The sequence below is a fragment of the Trichophyton rubrum genome, assembly GCF_000151425.1.
Source record: "Trichophyton rubrum CBS 118892 genomic scaffold supercont2.4, whole genome shotgun sequence".
NCBI classification, from domain to species: Eukaryota; Fungi; Ascomycota; class Eurotiomycetes; order Onygenales; family Arthrodermataceae; genus Trichophyton; species Trichophyton rubrum.
In genome coordinates, this window is record NW_003456425.1 from 1,554,021 (window position 1) to 1,568,052 (window position 14,032).

The following is a 14,032-nucleotide window of genomic DNA, read 5'->3' on the forward strand; positions in this document are numbered from 1 at the left end:
GAAGGAAATTCCGAGGACAAAAGGCCGCATTGCCCCCTGCACCTGCTGGTGGATCAGTTGGGATGGGAGCTCATGGTGAATGGACCTCAGGCTCTTCTCGGGGAGTACCCACCACAGATCCAAAGAAAAGTCGAGTTCCACAAGCAGCTCGCTCTGGTTACGGGAATAACATGCACCCATCGTCCCGACCCCCTTATGACAGTCGTATGCCTGACCCAGTCCACGGCCACAAGCGAAAGGCCTCCGGTGAGCCTCACAGCCACCTTCCGGCATGGCAACGGGATGCAAACTTACCACCCAAGCCGCCGGCCCCTGCTAACCCTCAATGGCAAACTGGTTCCCGTCGGGGTGGAGGCCCCGGCCAAGATAGCAGGCGTGATAGGCCCCCGATACCCCGAGGAGGTGGGGGTATAAGTGACAGTGGGCGAGATTCATACGTTCCCAATTACGTTGGCGGTGGTAATGACAGGTATCGATCGGGGGTTGATGGACCCATGCCTCCACGACGAGATAATATAGATCCGGCATCAAGAGATCGATATTGGCGGCCAAGCCGAAGTCGAAGCCCAGAAATGAGAGACCGCAGTCGATCGGGAGATCCTGGTTCTTTGTCCCATCATTTGTACAGGCGATAATTCGCTCGTTTTCGGGCGGGCAGATCTACGTTTATAATTCACCCTTTCTTCATTCCCGCACCAATGTTTTCCTCTACAGCCCAGGGGAATATATCCGAATATCCGCCGTATTCAACCCATCATTTTCACTTTCTGTTATATTCTTCATTTATTGTGATGTGGAAAGGCACTGTGCATCAGGCGAACTAGACAGGAGTTCTGCGAGCATATAGTGGATGAATCAAAGACTTTCAATATGTTTGTCGTATCGAGACATGGATTTCAGGCGCAATATGGACAGCCCATTTGTTTACAGCCCATTTGTTTACAGCTTATTTAAATTAGTCCGTACTATAATTCGTGTGAGTGAACTTAACTTGTATTGCTATCCAGGAGAGCCTCACAGTCTTCTAACTGGAGCTCTATAAATACTGCTCAATTGAATAATAATAATTCCATGAAAATTTCCAAGAGGTACGACTGGACAAACTAAAGCATCCAGGTGCTCTTGATAAACGGAATCACTTGCTAGTGGCTTGAGGAGTCATTATGACCACGCATCGCTATAGTATTGATAATGCATGGAGACATAGGAACAAGATATCACTGCGGATTGATATACGGGTATACCGGGGGAACTAGGTCGAACAATGCTAAAGACAAACAGGGTAACTAAATAAGAGCCTGAATGTAAGACGAAAATTTAACGATAGGCTTACGGCTGTCCCTTGCGTATCTAAGGAAAGAGATCCTAGAAGATTGACTGATGCAATGTAAATTTACTAGTCAAGGAGCTAGGAGGAACTAGTATAGGGGGGACTTAGGCATGAAGGATTAGTATACTTTTATGCTCTCTGGGGACTGCAGAGCAAGTATATAAGACGGCGTGTGATTTGATCAATGGCTGGACCAAAACCCTCGCTGGGCGTGTGGTTACTCATTCGTCAACGGGCTATTGCGAGACTTTGTATTTCTTGCAATAAGATCCTGGTATTCATATTTACATCCGTAATATGCTTATCACTATGTTCTCTTCCTCCCTCTTTTTGTTTCCCCCAGAATCCTTTCCAGTTTCTGCTGGAATTGTCAGAGCTCGGTGCCCATATTCACCAGAGGGCCCGTGGCCCCTAGCCACGGCTATTAATCTAAGCCTTAAGGGTTATGCCTACAAGCCGTACAGTAAGCCTGTCACGTCTGACACGACGGCGTCTAAGGCCGCCAACAACCGGGACGACGGCAAGGATAGGACAGTCCCTGCAAAGGCCACGGCTGATGTGAATGCCAAGAACAAGGAAACTCCGAGGACGGCGCCAGACTACTCCAAACCACCGCCGAGGCCTTGTTATACGTGTGGTGAAATGCACTGACACTGCTTCTATCCCTCTCGCAAGCCTGCCGCCATTGATTTGGTGGACCTTAGCCGCCAGGCTGCGCTTAACGCAATTATTGAGGCAGAGCAGGCCGCACAGCCCATCATGGAGGACGACGAAGGTGACGGAGCCTCTTCCCCTGATACGTTGATAGAGGGAAACTAACTAGATGGCGGCTCTGGCGTCGGGGCGCCACGAGATACAACCTGCACTGTGACCCCAGCAAATCACAAGTGATACTCATTTTTAATCGTCACTTCTGCAACAACGACCCCTTTTACGTTCTGTATCGATACTGGCGCTTCCGTATCACTTATATCCCAGCGCTGTCTGCTAGACTCTTTAGCCTGTATTGGTGTTCCCGCTACCAGATTTCGAGAAACCGAAGCCCATATTCACCGGTAAGAGGGCCCGTGGCCCTTGTCCGCGGCTAATTTAACCAGGCCCCTCCTCTTCTGCTTCTAGGAGGGCTTTTTCCCTCTTCAGGGATTCCTTTCCCACGCGCAGTTCTTGCTCACTTCTTTCTAGGGCTCTCTCCCTTTCATTATGGTCGGATATTATTGAAGCGCAGGGACCGCTAACATAAGCCGCTAAGGCAGAAACACACGCTGCGAGCGCGGTAACCGTTGCTGACCATGCCATTGTAGTTATCTTGCAGATCTGTTCAACGACCAATTTCCGAGGGCGTCGGGAACGGCTTTGAGGGCGTGTCTGGCGGATTGCCTAGGTAGGAAGCGGGTAACCAGCGGCTGCGCCCGTTCTCCTCCAACAAGCAGCGTAAACAACAACATCCTAAGCTCGAGTTGTAAAACAGCGAAGGCCGCAAAATAGGGCACAAAAGTATCAGCTACTAACAGCTTGGTGTAGCCACGAAGTAGTCGGATATGGGTATAAGGGGGATAAGTGATCGAACTGTAGAGTCCGGTGTCCCTTGCAGCTAATCTGCGGTATCGCCATCAAAGGTAGCCTTGGCTGAAGGGTTGAAGGCGAAGAGAGAGAACTCAGTTATGCGCAGTTGAAGGGTGAGCTTTGCAGGTCCTCATGTAAGTAACGTAATGAGGCTTGATTGACAGATATTTGGTGGGACTATCATCATGATGATCTTGAAGACTTCTTGGATGTAAGGCAACTGGTTAACAGACGTGCCTATGGTTGTCTGTTCGTGAGGTGGCAGAAGGAAGTTCAAGTGTAAGTAGTTCGGTGGTTGGCTGAAGGATGGTTCACCTGGGCAACTAGTATGTCACGTGAAAATGTGGGTGTTTATATAATCACCTGGCTAGTCACTTCTTGGCAGTGGAGTGACTTCGATGTCACGACGGGTTTGCTGGCTTCGTTCTCGTCGTCGCTAACGGGGGCCTTTGATACTCTGTACTCGTCGCTATCCAAGGATCCGGAGTTTCGTGTGATTCTTCTCTTTTGATATACTGGATTATAACCTTTCCTGCTCTGTTTGATTTTTTATGCTGAAAGGTGTCTGAGTGGTGTATGTCCTAGGAGATCATCAAGCGCTGAATAGGGAGCGAGCGGCTTCTCCTGGATATCCAAGTATTGTATTCTGGGAGGCATTCGGCTACAATCAACAAATATACCCAGGCTTCAACATAGTAATATCCTGATAGGAGCAGAATTGTTGAGAAACGTCTTCCACAGGCGGCTCTCGGATGCATTTCTCTTCCTTGCTGGATTTGGCTGCTAGATCTCTGGGATGGCCCATCTCATGTTGCGGTTTTTGCACGGCCTAGCTTAAGTTACTTGCTAGATTTCTGTTTTCTTCTCTTTCATTAATTCCCATCCGGGGTTTTCAAGCAAACTCGGCAGGTCTCTTCATGTGGCATGAGAATCACTTCGCCACTCAAGAGATTCCCAGGGTTTTCCGGGCATCATTGTTTTATCCGTGATCCGTAGAGTTTGGAGGCACAACGCCATTGTGGATTAATCGTTGGGGATGGTAGGGGATATCATGCGGGTGCTTTTTCGTTAAAGAAGTTATCATGAGGTGGTATGCTTCCTTTTAATGGAGTCCAGGTGTTTATGTCCGCCGCGATATCCTTATGTCAATGGATATCTGTCGATTCAACTCCCAGACCATAAAGCTATGAGTTCGTCTTCGTTTCACCATATTCCTTTTTTATATGGCTACTCGTCACCAGCACTGCGTAAAAGTGCGAACTCTCGCTGGTGTAGCTAGGCTTGCCAGACCTAACCAACCTCTTTAATAGAGGATTTCTTAACCGTTAGGGGGATCCCTCCAAGGTACCGGTGCCCCATTCACCGGTAGGAGGGCCGTCGCCCCTATCCACAATTCTGCTGGACGTACCTGCGGATGGACGTCTGCCGCCTCTGCTCTAGCCGGAGCAATGTATCCCTTTCTTCAAGGACTGGCGTTATCGCCGCGTGCGCAGTCTCTTCCGAGTTGCGAGCATGGCGTGCGGAAATGGAGAAGAAGAAGGAAAAGGAGAAGAATAAGGAGCTGGAGGAACGGGAGGAGGAGATTGTAGACTGGGAGCAGAGGCTTGCGAGCCAGTGGTCCAACGTCTACATCAAAAGAAGGGAGCTAAGGGGCCGCGAGAGAGAGCTCCTGCAGCGGGAGATAGCAGTCTCCCAGCGGAATGAGGCGAGCATACGCCTAAGTGCCGAAAGCCGCCGGGTGTGCGAGGAGGCCACCCGCGCAATGAAAACCATCAGCGAGTGGGAGGAAGCCCCGACGGTAGCAAATGCAGCAATCCACGACATAGTCTTAGGATTAAAAACAACTCCTGGTGTTATGCACTAACTGTAAGGACGCTGGCTAAGGACATTGATGGCCCGTCTGATAGGGAATATAATGGCATATCTAAACACGAACTTAAGGAAACTGCGAATCCATTATTACATTCAACGGCGGCAGGCGCTCTGGGTGACTCCTTCCTGCAACATTTAATCCTCACATTTATGTCATTTTATCCCTCTCAACTTCATACGTCACTACCGCAAAGTCCAGCGTCTCTATACTCTCTAGGGATAGAAACTATTACATTCAAACTACTCGAATCCAATATGAGTATATTTCAATGATATGCAAATCAGTCACAATATTTCTTTTACTTCAGGAACTTCACCACATTTGCGACTCACCACCGTCGTACCCGTCCAATTAGAGACCTCGAGTCTATAGACAGGCGCGAACTTCCTATGCACCCATTCTGGGATAAGATTGCACCAATACAGCCAGCGATTTACTCTCTGCTGTTCTCTTGAAAAAGACGCACCGATATTAGGCGTAAGCCTACTTTGCCCATATCCTGTCCCGGTTGGGGGAATGTATGGGTGGACGGGGACGTTCTGCAGACATTCCTCGTCCTCCCACCCCACGTAAGCTGTAGGATTTTCCCTCCAAAAGTCCCGGCACCATTTGCTTCTCACTTTGTTATACCTTTCCCAATTAAAAATCTTGGTAGAAAAGGACTGGTTACGCCACGTTGGCTCTAGTGGAGAATAGAGCCTTCCAATAGATCGACTGACCTTGAGTGCTAACCAAACCCGGCCATCGTTTCCAGGAGTAGAACTCGGCAAGTCGCAAGCTGTCACCACAGTTTTGCATTCAAAACACCTTGCGGAAGGATCTATCCATCCTGGACGAGGCTCAGCGCCAGGCTTTCGAACGTATAGAAGATGTACTCCCGGTTGATTTGCACGCATATGTGGACAGAGTGCATAATTAAGGGTCTTAATAAGAGAATCAAAACCTGCAGGATCAACGTCTGCCCCTTGAGGGAATATGGGGAGGTGATACTCTAGTGTGACCTCAGGCGAAGAAAATATCGTGGGAAGCCAATTAGTATAACAATCTCCTCTCTCTTGCGATACTAGCTTCTTGACGTCCGCAAAACTGAAATTACCGTGTATTCCCAAGTTAAGGCACTTCACAGTCATCATACAATAACGTACTGATGGCGGCTTGCTTAGTTAAAAGCTAGAAAAGGCTTCGGGACCATGAACAGCTAAACACCCTCGGCAGCAATGCTGTAACTCCCCGTTTCTCTCCAACATGCAAAGTCCCTTGAATCTTGATTTCTTATTTGATAGGGTATCCTTAAGGGCATCAGAATAGAAGAATCGGGAACAGGTAAATCCTAAGGCAATCCTGTCGTTTTCGTTGTCCAGGTTTTTGACTACCATGGCCAGAAGTTCTGCTGGCAGTCTAAAGAGAGGACTATTGAATCCATTCAGTTTAGTACGGCTGCGGGCTAGAAGGCGCTGGATGTGGCTCCGGTCGGTGGAAGAAGACATGAGCAGTGGCTGTAGAGGTGATAAATTGTAGATTTAAGAATAGATTATGGTTGATACCCTTTGGCTAAGTGTGTCTCTTTGCAGGTATTCTTGGGCGATGCGTAATTCGAATATTGGTGAAGGAAAATGATAGGTAAATGAATTATCACACATTCAGTGAGATATAAATAGTCTTGTTCATCCCTTGTTTTGAAATTTTCGCAGAGCTTGTTGCCTCGAGAGGCGGACAACTTGCCTGGGTTGAGCATTTTTATATCTATAAGTGCAATAAGGTTCTGATGCGATTGCCCCAGTAGTTAAAACGTTAGCAGCCATTTTATTGAAGAGATATAGAGAGTTCGATGTATGGCTCATCATATAATTGGCTACTTTTATTTGCCAAGATCAACCTTAAAGTCTATCGCTTCATTCATTCCGCCTACACACAGTAGCAACTTGCCTCGACTTGGTGGTATGAAGTCGCCGTCTGTTGGTGTATAGTGCTTATCCTGATATTCGTCATAACTGTCGAGCCCGTTTGTGGCAATGTTGAATTGAAGATAGCTAAGAATAAACAGATAGAAGTAGCAAAGACAGAAATAAACCATGCATGAGACCGTGAGAATCGTCATCGTCCATCATAATTCCAACTCAAAGCAATTTGCCAGTAAATCTCCTCGCCCGAAAATGAAAATCCCGGCCTGTGTAGGTTGAAGTATTAATGAAGATGAATTTTAAATATATATATATATGCTAACGCTTTTTTTCTTTTTACTTCTGTTCTATAAGGGCAGGGATGCCTTATTTAGAAGAGGATACGGGTCATAATCCGGGCTAAATGTTTCGTTAGTTAACGGAACTTGTTTTGAAGGAATAGTAATAGTTAGGTGCACATACATGAGAGGCCCTCTAGTTGGTCGTATAGATCTTTGATGTTTTCAGAGTCGACATTGCTGACGTCAGCCATCAGGTAGGCAACCTAGAAGTTCGTAGTGTTAGCAATTGACCGTTTGGTAATTACACAGGGAGAAAATAACGTACATCTCCTCTGCTGTCTGTCATCTGTTTATCAACATTGTGGTCGCCGAGAATCTCGTTGACTAGAGCCAAGTTAGTCTTGAGGTAAAAGAAAATTGAAAGAAATTAAGGTGGGGGGCCGCAAACCTTTTCGCAGCACACCGGGAACGTTGTTGTGGATGAAAATAACTCTAGCATGGTTTGGCTCGTCGATAGTCAAAGATCGAAGAGTGACCTCGGGCATGTTAACTGCACCAAGGGTGGTTCCCTCGTTGACGTATCTTATTAAAGCCTGTCCGACTTCGATGCCGATGGCACTCTGTGCCTCCTCGGTGCTGCCTCCAATATGAGGGGTGAGAATGATATTCTTCAGGCTCCGCAGGTCACTTGCCCAGGGTGCTAGATCCTTGTTGAAGTAATCTCCGTTACCTCGAGGCTCGCTGGGGTACACGTCCAAGGCTGCACCGGCGATCTTCTCGGTACGCATGGCATGGATCAGGGCAGGGATGTCGACCACGCTCCCACGGCTAGCGTTGAGAAGATAGCTGCCATCTTTCATCTGCTCGAACTGTTGGGCGGAGAACATGTTTTTAGTCTCAGGTAGCTCCGGAACATGCAGGGTGACGAAGTCGGCTGTGTTGAGCAGCTGTTGCATCGTAGGCACCTGTCTGGCGGTCCCCATGGCCATGAGGTTGACTACATCGTAGTAAATGACCGTCATGCCCATGGCCTCTGCAAGGACAGAGAGCTGGGAGCCAATATGTCCGTATCCGATTATACCTTGAAAACACCATCAGTACGAAGAAGAAAAAGTAAAAAAAAAAAATGAGGGGGGTGGTTATACCAAGAACCTTCCCACGGACCTCCCAGCACTTATTGCTAAGCTTGTTCCAGGTTCCATTGTGCATTTCAAGCGATCGATCACCCAGTTGACGGGCAAGGGTGATGATCTCGGCAATCATCAGCTCAGCAACGCTGCGGGAATTGCTGAATGGAGAGTTAAACACCGCAATGCCGTTGTTGGCGGCATACTGTAGATCGACCTGGTTCGTTCCGATACAGAAGCATCCGATGACCAGCAGATTGTGCGCTTCCTTGAGCACTCTCTCGGTCAGTTTGGTCTTGGATCGGATACCGATGACATGCACATCCCTGTAGTTCCGTAGTTCCGTCAGCCGTAAAATTCTCCGAACGTTTTTTTGCGGGATCTGAGATAGACTCGGAGGAGAAAAAAAAGAAAAAAAGAAAGAAAGAAAGAAGGAAGGAAGGAAGGGAAAAGAGGAATAAGAAATGTGAACTGACCTGATTTTCTCGATCAATTGGTCTTCTGGGAGCGAAGACTTGAGGAATTCGACCTGGTAGCCCTGCTCGGAGAGCATGCTGCGGCCGGTGATGTTGACATTCTCGAGCAGCAGGACCTTGATGTCCTTGGTAGCGAAGGGCTTGAGCAGCTTTGGGCGGGAGACGGAGGTTTGTCTGGCTGTTCGGGCATCGAAGCTGGAGAGAGGAGAGGGACGAGTTGCTGAGGGCGAGACAGACAGGTTCACGCTGGTAGAGACCTGGTCCGAGAGGTTGCGAGCGGCGCCGCTGATCTCTGTCGGAGGAGACATGGTGGCAGGGCTGTTGAGGATGGCGAGAGCAGAAAAAGAAGAAGAAGAAGAAGAACAGGCCGGGACGAGGGATTGATGGGCTTTTTAATAACTATCGCCAGCTCGCTAGCTGTCAGCGCACCGCCGTGAGTTGTTCGCTGCGTGCATGAAGATGACTCTTATCGCTCAAGTCCTGCTTGCTCCAGCTAAAAGCGGCCCCGCTGACTAAAAAAGGCTCGCTTCTTAGCCATCCCATTGTCTCTTATCTCTCGCGCATAAGAGCGAACCGGTTGGTGGGCAGAGAGGCAGAGGGCGGTAGACAAGCTACTTTGAGTGACGCTGGCCTGCACGCGCCCTATGGCTTGATCTATAAAGGGCCCTGGTTGTCTTGTATCTACTTCCCTCCGCCCGGCGTCGGGGGAGACCCCTGGCTGCTGACCAGGAACAAGCCGCTAGTTCATGCAGGCTGCGACTAACAATACTTTCGGTACTTTTTTTGGCAGTTGTTTGTTACTTGTTCGTTGTCCAGCATGGCACTAAGTACGTAGTCTGGCGAAATACATTGGTTAGACCTTCATGTTCTCGACGCCCTTGGCCAGGTCCGCCTTTGCCGCATCGGCTTTTCCTCCCTTGGCCTTGACCTTCTGCGAGGTGGTGTCCTTGGGCAGCTCCCTGACATACGGGAGGAACTCTGGGTTGCCGGGGATGTACTTGCGCAGGACCTCTGGCACGATGATACCCTAGGACATGTCAGAACAACGACACAAAGAGGTAGAAAGGTGGGGGGGGATAGGCGAAACTTACGTCTTCCTGCTGGTAGTTCTCCAGGATACAGCATAGGGCTCGCTCGGTGGCACACAGCGTGGCGTTGAGAGCATGGCAGTAGTTCTTCTTGACGTCGGTAAGCTTCTTCGAGCCGAACCGGATGTCCAGCTCGCGGGTCTGATAGTCGGTACAGTTCGAGCAGGAGACGAGTTCCTTGTACTCTCCCTGGAAGGGGAACCATGCCTCCAGGTCCAGCTTCTTGGACGCAGCGTTGTTCAAGGCACCAGAGACGATGGCAATGACCTGGTAGGGAATCTTGAGCGACTTGTAGAATTCTTCAGATGTATCGATCATCTCGTCAAAGGCCTTCCATGACTCCTCTGGCTTCGTTATCAGGAATTGCTCAATCTATGGTTGTTAGCCTTGATAGTCGTATCTTGGGAGCTCCAATGCATACCTTCTCGAACTGATGAACTCGGAAGATACCCCAGGCGTCTTTACCGTGGGCGCCAGCCTCCTTTCGGTAACAGGTGCTGTATCCAGCATATCTATCGGAGTTAGCCACAACATATTCTGTAATAAATACGAGGGCATAACCTACTTTATAGGAAGCTCCTTTTCCAAAATCCACTCTCCGTCGTGCAAGGCAGACAAGGGCTGCTCAGACGTAGCAATCAAATACTTATCTGTGCTTGGATCTTCGCTCTCAGTAACCTTGTATAGTTCCTCATCGAACTGCTCCAACTGCGCTGTCTTGGCCATGTAATTCCTCAACATGAAATGCGGTGGCTGATTGGGCTTATATCCCTTGTTAAACAGGAATTCAAGTCCGTAGTTGACGAGCGCAAGATTGAGGAACAGTCCATAGCCCGTCAGACAGTATCCTCTATGTCCTACGATCTTGACTCCTCGCTCTGGGTCGTAGCCATCAAGCCGGTAGAGCACTTCATGGTGGGAGAGACAGTCTCGCTTCTCGACCTTGACGTCTGGCGGTGCCCAGGTGCGGAGGACGGCGTTGTTGTCCTCGTTCTTGTCGACGGGGACGGAGTCGTCGACGTAGTTTCCGATTGTCTTCAGTCGGCGGTCCCGAAGCTGCTCGCACTGTACTGCTCGGTCCTCGATCGCTTTCTTCTCTTCTTCTAGCTTTGCCTTTTCCGCCAGCAGGTCTGTTGCGTCCTCTTTATTCTATTGACCGTTTGTTAGCCATCTCCATCAACATCCCCTACTATATCCCTTCGCGAAGACCAACCCTCTTCTTCATGCCAATCTCCTTTTGTACGGCATTGATCCTTGATCCGACCTGCGTAGCCTCATATCGTGCTGCAGAAGACGACGTTAGCCCACACAGTAATAATGAGTCAGTAGTTCTCGAGTCAACTTACTCCGGCGAGCATCCTCATACAAGGCCACAACTTCGTCGACGAGCTCTTCAGAGGCAAACCGTCTTCTCTGGCTCTCCTTGACCTTCTTTGGGTCTCCTCCTCGCTCGGGGATGAGGTCAGCGATGTCGAGCATCTTGACCTGTCTGCCTTATGCAGCTTTTCTATCTTATTATTTTTAGTTATCGCAGTGCGGGGTGAGTGCTGGCAAACAGCGTCAACAACCAGCAGGGCTGAACGAGAGACAGGCCTCTATGCGAGCAGACACGGAGTAGAGACGAGAGATGGGCTGCAGTGACTGCGACTGCGAGGCTGTCGAGTGTCTTTTTCTTCGCTGCCCTGGCGGTCTTTTTTTTTGTATGTTGATGAGAGAGTTGAAAAGTCGAGAAAAAAAGAAAAAAGAAACTGGAGGGGTAAAAGTACGGTTGGCGTGGCGTTTGGGCCGTGTCGATAAGCGCAGTGGGCGATAACAGCGTCCGATATCAAAGATGGCAGTACGGCGTGCAGAGGTGGGATGGACAACAGATCAGCGGGATAGATATCAGACGAGTAGGTAAGAGATAGGGGATAATTAGATATTACTGTTATTACCATAGAGAGACATGAGGAAGCATGGAAAACATGAAAAAAAAAAAAAAAAAAAAAAAAAAAAAAAAAAAAAAAACACATAACATAAAATAACATACATGCAGTGCTTGACCCCAATCCGTTCTAACGCTGGTCTATCAACCCGTAGTCCCATGAAACGAAGGAAAAGAGATGAAGAGGAAGAAAAGGAAAAAGAAGAAGGAAAAGGGGGTATGCTCGTCATCATCAGCGTCAGCCACCAGCCCTGGCAGGGGGAGAAAAAGGGAAGAAAAAGAAGCATTAAATCCAGCCAGGGATAAAAGTAGAAAGGAGGGGGGTGGGTTAAAAGAAGAGACAGCAAAGCAAGAAGAGAAGCCGAACCGACCGACCCGAGGAACAGAAGAAGAATCAACGCAGAGTTAAGAGAAACAAAGACACAGTTAGAGAAAAAGAGGAAAAGAGAAAAGTGAGGCAAAGGGTATAACCATGTTGCAGCCAGTAGATAGAGAAGCCGGTAGTTTCGTATCGAGGAGATATCGATCGAGTGGTAAGAAAAGGTCGAAAGGATAAGCCGTGATCGTGACTAGTTTAATGGACGGTTTGGATTTGTTTGTTTTGTTGTTCAATCATTTGATCGAGGATGGGTGGAAGGTGACACGCCGAAGCTCGAGTCGCACCGTAAAGCCATCCGCCGCCTCACATCAGTCGTGTATGACTTTGACCATCCCCAAACAAAGCAAGTAAAGCGGAAAGGAAAGCAACGGCAAGGCAAGGCGAACGTCGGAAGATGGAGGGCCCCGCGGAGGGGTCTACATGACGAGACACTTGCCGTTGTTCGCTGGTTCGCTGGGCGTCTGGGACTTCTCGATCTCAGCGATCATCAGCTCAAAAGTGGACGAGACGTTTGTGTCGTTGCGGGCGCTGGCTTCAGCCCAGGCGCAGTTGAAGCTCTCGGCCAACTTCTTGCCTTCTTCCGCAGAGACCGTTCGCACGTCTGCGGGGAGATCGCACTTGTTGCCGACGAGCACGAGAGGAACCCAGTCCTGGCCCTAGAAGCTGTTAGCATCCAGTGTTGCTATAACTGTTAAATATGAAGAGAAGAAGAAGAAGAAGAAGAAGAAAGACGCACGAGGTGGTTGAGGATCTTGTCACGGATGACGGTTACCATCTCAAAGGACTGTCTGGAGGCGACAGAGTAGACGATCATGTAGCCATGGATGCCGATGAAATGCTTCGAGTTGAGGATGCTGTATTCATCCTGGCCAGCCGTGTCGACGATCTCGGTCATGTAGTCCTGGCCCTTGTGCTTGATGGTGCGGTTGAAGGTGTTCTCGATCGTCGGGTAGTAGTTCTCGACAAAGGTGCCCTCGACGAAGCGGACGGTCAGCGACGATTTGCCTGCCATCTGTTAGCCATCGTACCTCTGTCTTTTGTTTGTTCTTCTTCTATATCAAGTCTGTTGTCTCTTGTATCTTGTCTCTTGTCTCTGGTGTTGGGTTCACTTACCAACGGCCCGACTGCCCACTATGGCGACCTTGCGTTGTTTGGTAGCGACCATGGTGATGGTAGGATCAGTGGCAGACAGCTGCACTCTGAGGATGGACAGCAGGGAGGATAAAGGAGGCAAAGAGGGAGATAAAGGCGCAGATGAAGATAAAAGAAGAAGCAGAAAAGGCGAAGAAGAGAATAAGAAGAAGAAGAAGAAGAAGGAGAGAGAGAGAAGAGAGAGAGAGAGAAGCAGGACGAGATATTTTTCTTGTGTTGTTAAGGTTTGTGTCTGGATCTCGAGCTCGGTCGAGTTTCTGCTTCGTATTTGCAGTTCCAGGCAAAGAGACGGGGAAGAAGAAGAAGAAGAAAAGAAAGCAGGACGAAGCCGGCGAGATATAAGCCAACTAGGTGTTATATACTCAAGAGAACTAACTACTGAACTAACTACTGGCGGCAGCGGCTTTATATAACGTCTTCGAAATAAAGGCTGGAAAAGATGCTTCTGGTAGCTGCTTCTGGCCTTTTTATGCTTGCTTTTGGCTTCTGCGATCTAGCCAGGATGCTGGGAAAGCTTGCATCTCGAGATGACGTTGAGTTCGTCCTGGCTGTATCATCAATTCACGGCCTGCGGCGATGGCGGGCATGCCACTTGTCTGCTTTGTATAGATTAATACGTATTCCCTTCTTTCAGGCCAAGTAGTGCGTCCCTGTCGGACAACCCCTTCTTCAACCCCTTCTCACCCACCGGACCTGGGTGAGGATGTATATAAGTTTTGATATTGTACTTGGTCTTCTTTTTTTTTTTTTGCTAAACTGAACATAGTTTCTGTTAACTGTACAGGCATCTGGTTAATATAAAACAGGCAGACGGCGCCTAAACAGTGGATACCCGCCACAGCGTAGCAACGCCGAAAAGTGAGGTTTTTCTCTCTTTTTCCTTTCTCTTTTTTTTTTTCTCCTCGGGCTGCAGCCATTTATATGTGTCTATCTATAGA

At 48.8% G+C, this 14,032-nt stretch overlaps 6 protein-coding genes across 9 annotated transcripts; 2 read left to right on the forward strand and 4 right to left on the reverse strand.

Annotated features, from left to right (window-relative positions):
* Positions 1-392: 392 nt before the first annotated feature.
* Positions 393-2,369, forward strand: TERG_04466 (uncharacterized protein). The gene has a single exon (XM_047748262.1). It carries the CDS (start codon positions 1,628-1,630, stop codon positions 1,979-1,981), a length of 354 nt encoding a protein of 117 aa, XP_047604239.1. The 5' UTR covers positions 393-1,627; the 3' UTR covers positions 1,982-2,369.
* Positions 2,370-4,376: 2,007 nt separating this feature from the next.
* TERG_04468 (uncharacterized protein) lies at positions 4,377-4,757 on the forward strand (the record flags this gene model as incomplete). Its single annotated transcript, XM_003235365.2, has 1 exon — positions 4,377-4,757. Exon 1 carries the CDS (start codon positions 4,419-4,421, stop codon positions 4,755-4,757), a length of 339 nt encoding a protein of 112 aa, XP_003235413.2. The 5' UTR covers positions 4,377-4,418.
* Positions 4,758-5,050: 293 nt separating this feature from the next.
* TERG_08815 (uncharacterized protein) lies at positions 5,051-5,899 on the reverse strand (the record flags this gene model as incomplete). Its single annotated transcript, XM_003235366.2, has 1 exon — positions 5,051-5,899. The coding sequence occupies one exon, from the start codon at positions 5,897-5,899 to the stop codon at positions 5,051-5,053; it is 849 nt and encodes a 282-aa protein (XP_003235414.2).
* Positions 5,900-7,037: 1,138 nt separating this feature from the next.
* Positions 7,038-8,859, reverse strand: TERG_04469 (uncharacterized protein; the record flags this gene model as incomplete). The annotated part of the gene is made up of 6 exons (XM_003235367.1): positions 7,038-7,066; positions 7,130-7,211; positions 7,274-7,332; positions 7,397-8,029; positions 8,094-8,401; positions 8,552-8,859. 6 exons carry the CDS (start codon positions 8,857-8,859, stop codon positions 7,038-7,040), a joined length of 1,419 nt encoding a protein of 472 aa, XP_003235415.1.
* Positions 8,860-9,279: 420 nt separating this feature from the next.
* Positions 9,280-11,398, reverse strand: TERG_04470 (serine-tRNA ligase). Of its 3 annotated transcripts, XM_003235368.2 has the most exons (6): positions 10,986-11,398; positions 10,853-10,923; positions 10,205-10,788; positions 10,061-10,151; positions 9,643-10,011; positions 9,280-9,578 (listed from the first exon to the last, which is right to left on the reverse strand). In XM_003235368.2, exons 1-6 carry the CDS (start codon positions 11,116-11,118, stop codon positions 9,405-9,407), a joined length of 1,422 nt encoding a protein of 473 aa, XP_003235416.1. In that variant the 5' UTR covers positions 11,119-11,398; the 3' UTR covers positions 9,280-9,404. The 3 variants fall into 3 exon arrangements, with proteins under 3 accessions (XP_003235416.1, XP_047606301.1, XP_047606302.1); XM_047749797.1 differs by having other exon boundaries at positions 9,280-10,011; XM_047749798.1 differs by having other exon boundaries at positions 10,853-11,398.
* Positions 11,399-11,718: 320 nt separating this feature from the next.
* Positions 11,719-13,268, reverse strand: TERG_04471 (uncharacterized protein). 2 transcript variants are annotated; one of them, XM_003235369.2, is made up of 3 exons: positions 13,056-13,268; positions 12,679-12,947; positions 11,719-12,598 (listed from the first exon to the last, which is right to left on the reverse strand). In XM_003235369.2, exons 1-3 carry the CDS (start codon positions 13,105-13,107, stop codon positions 12,359-12,361), a joined length of 561 nt encoding a protein of 186 aa, XP_003235417.1. In that variant the 5' UTR covers positions 13,108-13,268; the 3' UTR covers positions 11,719-12,358. The 2 variants fall into 2 exon arrangements, with proteins under 2 accessions (XP_003235417.1, XP_047606303.1); XM_047749799.1 differs by having other exon boundaries at positions 12,679-13,268.
* Positions 13,269-14,032: the final 764 nt, after the last annotated feature.

Coding starts and splice junctions, on each gene's coding strand:
- TERG_04466 (XM_047748262.1), top strand. CDS start 1,628: ATGCTTATCACTATGTTCTCTTCCTCCCTCTTTTTGTTTCCCCCAGAA.
- TERG_04470 (XM_003235368.2), bottom strand. CDS start 11,118: ATGCTCGACATCGCTGACCTCATCCCCGAGCGAGGAGGAGACCCAAAG. Junction 10,924..10,985: donor GTATGAGGATGCTCGCCGGA/GTAAGTTGACTC, acceptor CGTCTTCTGCAG/CACGATATGAGGCTACGCAG. Junction 9,579..9,642: donor AGAACTACCAGCAGGAAGAC/GTAAGTTTCGCC, acceptor GACATGTCCTAG/GGTATCATCGTGCCAGAGGT.
- TERG_04471 (XM_003235369.2), bottom strand. CDS start 13,107: ATGGTCGCTACCAAACAACGCAAGGTCGCCATAGTGGGCAGTCGGGCC. Junction 12,948..13,055: donor AGTGGGCAGTCGGGCCGTTG/GTAAGTGAACCC, acceptor AACAGATGGCAG/GCAAATCGTCGCTGACCGTC. Junction 12,599..12,678: donor ACAAGATCCTCAACCACCTC/GTGCGTCTTTCT, acceptor AACAGCTTCTAG/GGCCAGGACTGGGTTCCTCT.